The sequence below is a fragment of the Cloeon dipterum genome, chromosome 1 (assembly GCF_949628265.1).
Source record: "Cloeon dipterum chromosome 1, ieCloDipt1.1, whole genome shotgun sequence".
Classification (NCBI taxonomy): Eukaryota; Metazoa; Arthropoda; class Insecta; order Ephemeroptera; family Baetidae; genus Cloeon; species Cloeon dipterum.
In genome coordinates, this window is record NC_088786.1 from 18,788,204 (window position 1) to 18,799,127 (window position 10,924).

The 10,924-nt window shown below is 38.0% G+C and overlaps 3 protein-coding genes across 5 annotated transcripts; 2 read left to right on the forward strand and 1 right to left on the reverse strand.

Annotated features, from left to right (window-relative positions):
* Window positions 1-192: 192 nt before the first annotated feature.
* On the forward strand, window positions 193-4,098 carry LOC135943274 (nuclear cap-binding protein subunit 3-like). Its single transcript, XM_065489738.1, has 7 exons — window positions 193-456; window positions 729-910; window positions 964-1,333; window positions 1,904-2,090; window positions 2,151-2,303; window positions 3,033-3,542; window positions 3,736-4,098. Exons 1-7 carry the CDS (start codon window positions 226-228, stop codon window positions 4,032-4,034), a joined length of 1,932 nt encoding a protein of 643 aa, XP_065345810.1. The 5' UTR covers window positions 193-225; the 3' UTR covers window positions 4,035-4,098.
* A 26-nt stretch (window positions 4,099-4,124) lies between these two features.
* LOC135943284 (glyoxalase domain-containing protein 4) lies at window positions 4,125-7,073 on the reverse strand. Of its 3 annotated transcripts, none has more exons than XM_065489747.1 (8): window positions 6,919-7,073; window positions 5,821-5,931; window positions 5,713-5,762; window positions 5,548-5,654; window positions 5,327-5,485; window positions 5,116-5,271; window positions 4,885-5,060; window positions 4,125-4,373 (listed from the first exon to the last, which is right to left on the reverse strand). In XM_065489747.1, the coding sequence occupies exons 1-8, from the start codon at window positions 7,057-7,059 to the stop codon at window positions 4,266-4,268; spliced, it is 1,008 nt and encodes a 335-aa protein (XP_065345819.1). In that variant the 5' UTR covers window positions 7,060-7,073; the 3' UTR covers window positions 4,125-4,265. The 3 variants fall into 3 exon arrangements, with proteins under 3 accessions (XP_065345819.1, XP_065345828.1, XP_065345837.1); XM_065489756.1 differs by lacking the exon at window positions 6,919-7,073 and adding an exon at window positions 6,153-6,273; XM_065489765.1 differs by lacking the exon at window positions 6,919-7,073 and adding an exon at window positions 6,186-6,257.
* On the forward strand, window positions 6,467-8,165 carry LOC135943306 (zinc finger protein 706-like). The gene is made up of 3 exons (XM_065489776.1): window positions 6,467-6,627; window positions 7,204-7,354; window positions 7,661-8,165. The coding sequence occupies exons 2-3, from the start codon at window positions 7,211-7,213 to the stop codon at window positions 7,748-7,750; spliced, it is 234 nt and encodes a 77-aa protein (XP_065345848.1). The 5' UTR covers window positions 6,467-6,627; window positions 7,204-7,210; the 3' UTR covers window positions 7,751-8,165.
* The last annotated feature ends 2,759 nt before the right edge of the window (window positions 8,166-10,924 follow it).

Here is a 10,924-nt window from a genome sequence, read left to right on the forward strand (position 1 = left end):
ATCTTAAACTATCCACATAAAAAATAAGGAAAAAATCGCAGCATGATATTACAATTATTTTTCGTTTTTGCTCATGAATCTGAAAGTTCATGTTCATGCAGCGCAGTGGCCAGTCACAAGCATATTTAAAAAGTCCCGCCAGAATCTGTGCTCACCCTCGCACACCCTTGCGTGACGCATTCGGCCAGCCGGCAGACAGACAGCGTTTTGCAGCTATCAACAAACATGGCGAAACCCACTGAACTTGTTCCAATGCCGACCGGCCACATTGGAGCAGAAATTGACTCGGCCGACGAAATAATGGAGGTTGACGACGTCTGCGTTCAAGAAGACGTTCTCAAAGACTCTTTAAACATGTCTGGTGACCTCGAAGATGGTGAAATTGACGATCCAGAATGCGGAGAAATCAACGACGCTGGGGACTACCCTCTCGAAGGAATTAATACGAGGAACAAGGTGTGTTTAATGTTTTAAACTCCCTTTTATTATTTGCCAATTTTTAATTGTAGAGTGATATTTGAAAGGGAATTGGCTCCCGTCTTTTAAAATTGACATGAAATATTTGATTTCAATTTATATTTATTATGTAGATACATACGATAAATATGATTCTTTAAAATCGCGCATGCGAAATTTTAAACTTGCATTCTGGGTGAACTGAATTCCTCGCAAAATAATATATATTTACAATGATAATTTTTAATTTTAATGCTCCTTTTTTTCGTCAGGGTCCAGGAAGAATCTATGAAAACAACTTCAAAGCAGGCATTGATTTAGGCAGCGAGGAAGGAAAGATGCTGCTAGAAAAGAGAGCCAAGCGTTTTGGTCTTGAGGAAGGTGACATAAAAATCCCTGAAATCGTCCCAGCAAACGCTGTAGATGAAACAGTGCTGCAGGAGCTCTACAAAAGGTACTTTTTTGTTATTTTTGGCTTGAAACCTTAATCAAAAATTCCTTTTCCAGCTTAAACATGTCTGAAGCAGAAAGTTCTTACGAGAAACAAGGCTACCGACTAACTGCCATTCACATTCGTGGCGTGCAGGAGATGAACACAGATGAAGTCTTCAGCTTTTTCCGCCACTACAATCCCGCCACTCTGGAGTGGATCAGCGACGTGTCTTGCAACGTAGTCTGGCAGGATACGATCGACGCTGCAAGGGCGTTAATTGGACTATCAAAGCCGATCATCGGTCTGACGGAGCGTCGGAGCGACAAGTATGAAGAGATTGTCGTGGTTGAGGAGGAAACCGATGACACTACAATTGTTGAGGAAATTATGGAGGGGGTTCCAGATGCAAAGGAATCGCATGATCAGGAGAACAGAGCACCTGAGGTATATGGTTCAATAGTGCATTTTCTTCACTTTCCATATATATGTTATTCCTTGTCATTTTTATCAAATAGTTTAATTTAAAACTATGTTAAGCGATATTTTATTGTTTTTGAGATGGTAAATTTAGATATCATATTTAAATATAAATTGGATAATCTCCTCAAAAATTGTTTAAAAACTGATTTTACAAGTACAATGTAATATTTTTCCAAATTGTGCGTAGTTGTTGCAATCCTGAGTTTGCCATATTTTGCGTATGCTCACCTAAATACGGGTACCAAAATATTGTGTATGTTACTTTGAATCCTTTTAATGGCTTAAAGAAGACGTTTTATTGCATAATATTTTATTCTTGATGCTACAATCTTTAGTGTGAAACACTCAAATTGCCTGAAATACTAAATTTATTGTATTAGTTTTTTAATGTTTAATTTTATTTAAAGCATAAGTTAATTTGGATTTATGAATTTTTAAGCATATTAACTGACAAAGTTCTGTACATGATGACAAAATTAATTGCAGTGCGTTAGTTTAAAATGTTTTAATAAAGTTCATCCATTTAAATTTCAGCATTTGGGTTTAGTACCGGCATCTACTATTGAAGTTCCCATCCCTCCCGGATACTGGAGATACGGAGGAAAGAAACGCAACTCTAAAGGTTTGCTTCTACGTTTTGCCAAGGTTGGAGATAAGAAGCCTCCAGGTGCAGAAAGCCACAGTGAATACTACAGAGTGCATGGTAATCCAAACTACGGAGGTGCGGCGGACATTCACATGAAAATAGAAAGTGGATTTATCTGAAATTAATTTTTGTTAGGAATGAAAGGGTTCATCTCGCAGAACAGAAAAAGGAAACGCCAAGAGAGGAAGAGCTCTCTCCCAAAGATGGTCGAAAATACAAGTAAGAATCCATGGGGCAATTTGGCTCAAGATTGGAGCACTGTTGACATCAGGCCAAGAGGACCTAGAGGTAAGGGTTTCTTTATCTGTTAAATTATATGGATAAAATGAGCATCACGCCATCCACCTGAGAGTTGGGCTGGCTGCGTTGCGGCGCTGTGACGCACAACAGCACACGCGCGTTGCCACCAACCGGCTGTTTAGGGAGGAACTCAGCTGCGCTTTGCTGTGCAGGAATGTCGAGGAATCCTTTTGCACGCCAAATCAAAAGCAAAGTCCCACTTTCAGTGTTTGATAACAATTAGCCAAAGGATTAGTTCCTGTAATGTAAGGTTCTCTAGATCCACGCCTCCTTAATATTATCAAAGCTCGAACAGCTCACCGGGCTTGGAGGCGCACCGTCACCGACTCGCCACTTGCTGCTTTACGAACCTTTTCCATTTAACTTTAGGGACAAATATCTGGCGTTTCAATTAAAATATCTCAGTATGGGGAGGCGGCCACTTGGGTCCCATGTTATTCGCTTGGCGATGATATTGGGATCCGGTGAGCTCATAGTCCATGGGATGTGCTGAGTAGATGAGGTTCTAGATAATAAGATCGTATAATGGAAAAAATTAATTCTTCTGGATACCAGGTGCGCTCTTCTCGTGAGCATCACATGTTAATTATTGTGTGAATATATCTAATTATAATATTGAGAAGGTTAAACTCTTCGCCTATATCAATCTGAAAAATTATCTAAATTCCTTCCCTTGAAATAAATAACCGATTTCCTTATCTACAAATTATTTTTCAGAACGCTCAAATTTGGACGATCATGGTCTGCTAGAGAAAATCGCAGATGTGAGGATGATCCTAAAGTCAAACCGGAGCAACCCACCTGCGCCGCCGCCAACCATTCACTCTTCGGACAGTGAGCTGCTTTCAGAATCCTCGTCCGAGGAAGAAATGCTGTGGACAAAGAAGCTAAAGCGGCCGCAGATGAGAATGCATGCGGACGAAGAGGAAAAGAAAATCAACAAGCGACGAAAGATGGCCGCGAGGAGTGTGAAGATTCCACACAGAACTCGTACGCAGATTGCGGAAAAGCCCAAATTTGAAGACTTGCGGTCTCGTCTGTCCCACTCAAATCAAGGCTCAGTTTGGTCGCGTCTGCAGGCTCCCGCTAGGCCTGAGAGGAGAAGAGACTACTCTCCCAAGCGAGCCGATTCCGAAGAGGACGAGCCACCTGTGCGGCACGCTGTCCAGTCGACCATTTCAGCGGTTAAGGGCGATTTGAGAGGTGCAATTGAAGTCAGAAAATCAGGTAAGATTATCTTGAATCGAGGAAAAAGGAAAAATCGACAAAAAATACTACTGCACCGAATTACAAAACCCTGAAACACGATTTATTTCCAATTTTAGTTCTCCTTTATTTGGTCTATTTTTAAAATTGATCACCCAGTCTCCTGTTTAGGCTCAAGTGCCATGGATTTATCTCAAGTAATTTCATTTTTCAGGCGGACAAGATTTGCGTTCAAAAATAGTAAAGCCAGAGCCAAAGAGAGATTCGTACAGAGAGCCACGTCGGAACAGCAGACGCAGGAGGTCGGTGACGCCTCCGTACAAGAAGGAAGAGATCAGAATCGAGATCAAAAATGAGAATTTCAAGGAGAAGAACCCAAGCAGCAGCGGATCTGACAGTGAGAGCAGCAGTAGCAGTAGCAGCAGTACGTCCGGCTCATCATCCTCTTCTGGCAGCAGCAGTTCTAGTGACTCTGACTCTGAAGAAGATGAACGGCAGAGCAAGAAGAAGTAGTTTAAGGTATTCAGAGTAGAGCATCGGTCCAAATGTAAAAATAAATTCGCATATTTTTAAATAACCTTTTTTAAATTTTTAAATAGTAGCTTATACAATTATAATATCCACTTTATTGGTAATCAATATCAACAGCTTTTTTATCAAAAATTGCCGAGAACAACGTTTGTTTACAAATTAATGGCATCGCTGGTCAAGTGGTTAATGGGTCCTCTGAGTCAGGTTCACTCTTTACGCATCTTTCTTCATCGCTTTCTCCAAAAGTGAGGCCGCTTGTGGGTCGAACTCGGAGAGTTTGCGATAGCTTTCATCATTGACAAAGCAAATCTCGTGTCCGTCCTGAAAGTGCATTGTTAAATTATTATGAATGGTCCACAATGGATGACTAGAATTTCTTGATAAGGTACACCTGCCGACACTTGTCTTATCATTAGGAAAACACTTAGCTAGTAAAACATTGTTGGCCATCAACTAGCTCTTGAAGCATCTTGAAAAAATAAAGTTGCTAACTGTTTTTGTGCAACATACAAACCTATGCTTCACATTTTAAGTAGCAAAATCAAAACACTTCTTTTCAATTTAACCACGTCAACCATAAAAACCGCAATTTATGTTTTCCCCATTTAAACACTAACTGAATATTTAATAAAAAATTAAATCCTTGCAAGGACAGGTTACATTTAAATATTATCTATAATCTTAAAAAGTTTATTTTTTATTTTTTGTAAATAAACATTTTCTTTAAAAATCTATTAAAATCAAAACTCATGTTTTAATTTCACCTGTTCTTACGGATATTTGTGGAATTTACCTTTCGGCATATTAAAACTAAAATCTTAGCAATGCTCACAGGGTCAGCGAGAATGATGACTCGAACAGTGGCCTTCCCTGGGGTGGGTAGAGAAATCAGCGGAGTGAGAATCGTGTTCTTGGTCTCTGTTATTTTCTCGCTGATCATCGGCTGTTGGTCGGAGGGGCAAGAAAAAGCAATTCTGCCGTAGGCCTTAGCGCGCTCGACAGGGCCTCCTGTTGGTACAAAGTGGTTCACATGACGCTAACCCAGCTTCACGTCGCATGCTACCTATATCCCTGATCTCGAGCTTAGCTTGGCCATCTCCAAATGACACGACTGCCGCCTTTTCCTCCTTGCTGTGCAGTTGCAGTCCCAGCGTTCCGTGCCAGAAGTCGACGCTCCGTTGCAAATTCGAACTAGCAACTAAGACGGACTGCACTGGATCTGGAAATTCACCAAAAACTCAAATTAATTGCTTTCTCATTTAGACGTCCAGTACCGCCATTGGAGGGTTGGGGCTCGTCAATTAAAAAGAACTGGTAGCCGCCGGGAGCTTCAGTGACAAAATGCTTCTCGTCCTTCCTGATGGGCCACTCCAACGCCTTAGCTCTCTCGATTGCTTCACGAGACTTGACAACGATGCCGATAAAGTCATTTCCTTCAAAGTATTATTATTTCTTAATTTAATTTGAGATGCTATATAGTTGGACTTAATTTTACCTTTCTCGTATTGAGTAATTCCGTAGTTGTAAGTCAGCTCAATGACAAAGTGTGTGTCTTCTGAGCCATAGCCGATCATAGTTTTGCTCCAGCGCGTATCATAGTTTCTACAATTTAATATTTAAATAATTGGATTTTTGAAAATATAATTTTTCAGCAAATTACCCATTGCAAGCGGCCTCACAGCCTTCAGAAAACTCCTCATGCCTAAGTACCTGACAAGCGAAGAAAAAGATTGGTTGTTATTATTTAATCTTAATTATATAATATTACCTTCATTCCTAACACCTCTCGGAAAAATTTCAGGGTGTTTTTACGCTCACCGATTTTGAAAACAAAGTGTAAGGCTCTACCGTTGATGTTCATCTTGATTTTCTTACTCTCCTACAGAAAGGAAATATAAATATGCTCGTGTAAATTACAAGAGCAGAACAAAAATTTACGTAATATCTGTAAAATCGTAGAAGAAAAATGTTTAGGAAAAATTAATTCAAAATGTGTGCGTAGATATGTATATATGAAAAACTTATTTTTTTTAAATCAATGGATAATCCCTGTTAATGACACCTAAAAGTTGTGCTTTAAATTGTTTTAAAATTAATTACAACAACGCTTTAAGGCTCGGCTCCAACAGGTACCTGCTGATGACGCTACAAAGTAACACTTTCGACAGTCTTTGACGAGAGGACGGTGCTGGCGAGTGCCTGGTGTAGTGCTCGCCTTTTAAAAATTGTTACAGGGGGCGTGATTGTTTCAAAGCAGTGTTGCCTCCATTCCAAGATAAACTTTTTTCAAAAAAATTAATCCATCCAACAATCATGTGGATTTTTTTCTAAAATATTGAAAATTTTAAAATATTTTTCAAAATAACTGATACTTATGGAATGAAGACCCTGAAAAAAAAAACAATTTTCGTCAATTTTTTCGAAGTAGGTTGGCAGCAACAGTGCTTGATTTCGTTTCGTATTCGGATTGCATTGCACGGAAAACACACGACTTGTGTACACCTTCCTCAAAAAGCGCCGCATTTTGCGACTTTCCCCTGTTTTTTCAGCTTATTGCGAATCGGAGTCCAGCTAGGTGAGTGTAAAAAGTCATCAACCAAAATCACGATCGTGATTCAAAGGTGTGGTATTTCGATTCTGACGGAAATGGGAGCTAATCGGCTTTGTCGAACCTCTTTTGAATTTAGGCATCTGCATCTGTTGGATACATATTATTGTCATGCTTAAAATTCCTTTCGCTTTATTTGTAAAAGATTATTATAAATCCTGTTTATTAACAAGCAGTGCGTACATGCCCATACACAAATTTTAGATTTATATTTACTACTTTGACTAGGAAAAAGATAGGAAACATAATGTTACATACAGACTCGGCGTGAGTTTTTTCCGCCAATTTTTTCGCTTCATGCTTTGCTGATTTGTGAAAGCAGAAGACCAGCAGACAGCTGCATCTCCGTTTTTTGCATTGTTCCCCATCAGTCATTGCTTTCCACTGCAGGCATTGCATTCGGAATTTTTCTTTGAAGTTCGCATCTAGTTTGATAAAGAAAAAAAATTATCTCTTTAAGCGATAGCAAAAGTCCCACTGCTGTCATTATCGCAATGTCTTTGTTTCAATCAAAGTCACTTATATTATTAATTCTGATTACAGTTGAAAGATGGCACGAGGTCACCAAAAGATCCAGTCGCAGGCGAAGGCGCAAGAAAAGCAGGCCAAAATGAAGAAGCAACAGGGACACAGCGCTTCAGACCAGCAGAAAGCGGCTGCCAAAGCTCTAGTTTTCGCTTGTGCTATCTGCAAGGTAAATTACTGTCCACATAAGCCGCACTGACAGTGTGAAGGCGTCTGTTGGAATAATAAAAATTATTAAAAGCAAAAGTGGGTCAAAATTATAATATGCCTTTGAGAAATGTTTTTTATAAGACTATGTATTGTATAAATATACCCTAACTCTGTGATAAAATGTCCCATTTTGTTTAATAAAATTTCATTTTAAATAAAATGATCGTGAAAGTGAATTAATATCTCAAAAATGTGCATATCTATCGGAGAATCAAACGTCATAGATTATTTAAAACCAAACCTTTTAACGTCTGTCCATTTTCAGTCGCAAATGCCCGACCCGAAGACCTACAAGCAACACTTTGAGAACAAACACCCTAAAAACGATTTGCCCGCTGAGCTGAAGGATGTCTAGAATCACGTTCGATTGTGTGTTCATCGCCGAGGGGCGGAGCAGGAGGAGAAAAAGGAGCTGGGTGCAGGAGCCTAACTAAGACCGATTCATTGCCAATAAGAAGAGAAATTTTTGCCGCTAGCCATCGTTTCCCCCGCAGTATTGACCAACTATTATTAAGATATGTGCTCAAACTTTGTCCGAGAAGCCAGTGTTGATTATTTGGTCGAGATTGATCTATTTGCAACCGTTAATATTTTGCCGTTTTGAATGTTTCTCCTGCAACGCACGTTCCTGCCAGAATGTGAATTTGGACTTGCACAACGTGGTGATTTTCGACCGTTTTTGTCGTGTACTTTTAATTTTATTTTTGTTTTGAAGCGACGGGAACCATCCAATAAATAAAGGAATGTTCAATTCATTTTCTTTATTTTTATATGAAAATGTATTTTATTCAGAGTGGTCTGGTTACCAGAAAATCAGATTATTTTATTTAAATTAACCCATACATTCATCATTTATAAATCCTCCTTTGTCAGAAATGTTTTCCTAAAGAGTTCAATCATGCTTGAATTTTTTTCAATTAATGCATTTTACTACCTAAAATTAATGGTTTCCTCCCTCAACTTGGCATGGAAAACAGCTGTAGTCTAATTTAATTTTCAAATAGGATTTAGGATATTTAGAGGCAGTAAAGGAAATCTAAAATATTTTAGGAAACAATTGCTCAGCGAGACAAATCGAATGATATACGAATTTCGAATATTTGCAAATATTTGGGCTTTTTTCCAGTCTTCCAACGGAAAAGAGTTCTTGGAAAATCGCGTCTTTTAAATATTAATAGTTTTAATTTTTACTCTAGATATAAGTTTCATAAAATTTTAAGCTTTATTTTGGCTTTTAAATTTTTTTCTGACCGCATATCGCATAACTTGCTAGTAAATTCTCGTCAATCTTTAAAACGGCTATTCAGGGAGATAGGGGCAAGGAATTTGTTTCTAGAATACTGTTGAAATTTCAAATTTCACAACCTTTCTGAATCTGTTGAGATCTTTGATCTAGCTCTCATAGAGGCTAAATATAAAACCTACCCCTTGTGTTATTTACCTAATTTTAAAATAAAATAAAATTTAAAAATTGTTACAAGGAGAATTAAATTTTTTATTAAAAGAGGATCAATCTTTGTTTTAGAACCTCTACTTACAGCACAGTCATACCGTGGGCTATGAGCTCACCGTGTCCTAATAACACCGCCGAGTGGATAACATGGGGCCCGATTGGCTGCAGAGGAGCTTGGGCCCAATGTGGACATCTTTTTGCCTCCTTGCACCGAAGTCATTTATTGAAACGCCAGTAATTTGTCCCTATAAAGCAGTTGGAAATATCTTCAACAAGCAAGCTATTAAAATTATGCATCTCGCTCGACATTTGTGTCAGGATGTTGCCTATCTAGCCAGTTAATTTTCTTAAAAACGGGCAATATTATCATTTTGCTTGAGCACTTCATGAATAATCGTTCTACGCAGGAATTCATTAAAAAAAATGAAATAGGGCTTTAATATTAGTCAAAATTATGTGTCTAAAACAAAACTAAAATTATAAAAATAATTATTTACTTGAAATAAATAACTATCATCCGAATTTAAGGATGATGAACAATCGATTTTAGAGTAAATAATTTCATCAATCACGTAGTTGTATTTTACTTCAGCAACAAAAAGTTAGAAGGAAACAAAAGATCCGTAAAATTGCACGATTTTATGGCATCAAGTCGAATAGGACGGAGCCATAATAATAATAATTGATCTAGTGGCGGAGGCTGAGTCGTGATTGGCCTTGCTCCCGTTATGACTGATTGATTCCTCTTGCAACCCTTTTGTTGTAAAAACTTCACCTTTGTCCGCCCAATTAAAATAATTACGTGACCAACTCCATTTCTCTGTGCGCGGTTATCAACGTCATATAACAATGAAACATATAGCCTGTGCTTAATTCTGCGATGATTTGTATTAGTTTAGAACCTTGATAAAATTCAAAATAAAATAAATTGAACTACTTGGTGGACAAAACTTTAAAACCTTTTGATTTAATGTGCCACACATGTTTGATACAAATTACTAATTATTTAAACAGTTATGACAATTACGTAATATTGTATCATTAACAAAGAGTAAAAATATTTTAAATAACATATAAACTATTTTTTGTCATGCGCAGGCAACAGTTAAGTCACTTTTTCTTTCAGCTTTACTTTTACGCTCATGCCACCCATTTGACAGCAAAAGAGAATGATCTAGATCGCAAGCGCATATATAAATTCTATTTCGCAAGCTTAGCTTTATTTTATGTGGGAAAAATATTTTTGTTTATTGCCACTCGACGCCACGCCATTATTTTTCAGGTCGGGCGTGGCGGAGAGAACAAAAAAATTATTTCACGCGCTGGACCATCAAATAGATCTTCTGACCGGACCAAAATTTGCTCTGACCTCGGCCTTGCCAAAAACTCAGCATCACGGATTTCTTCTCCGCGCATATGGAGTAGAATATTAATAATGCACGCGCGCCGGGCGTGGATCTTTGCTTTGTGCTTACGGAAAAGTATTTTATGTTATACGTTATACTGCTGCGCATGCCTCACTTCAGGAAGCTATGAAATGATGATAGGAAGTTATCAAAAAAAATAAATTTGAGTTCCCGAGTAAATTATATATTTTTTTTACATTTTTCTAAATTTGTCTATGATAAAATGTATTTTTTCAAATTGTACAGCCTCTTGAAAATATGCGGATCTATTCCTCCTAAAATTTAACAATTTAAATTGAAACATGTGAATGTATCTAGAATTTCAAAATTAATAACTATAAAATTAACTTATAACAGGTGTATATTATAAAACGTGAATTTTATCTTTGACAAACATTTTGAAAAAGTACTGTAAGTGTGCAAAAGCCAATTAGTATTTTGTTGAAAAGCAATTTTAACGCCCTTGGACCCGTTTCCCACATTTTTACTCTTTCATTGGGGTCCTTGCGGAGCATTTGAGTCAACGCGGATTAATCGCGAATTGTACACGGCCAAAGAACCATGCTCTGTGCAAACAAGTCGGCCTGTATATAATCTACTGCGATCATTGAAATTTCTCACGCCATGAGTGCGAATTTCCTCGCACTGGCCTAATATTTAATCTGACCTA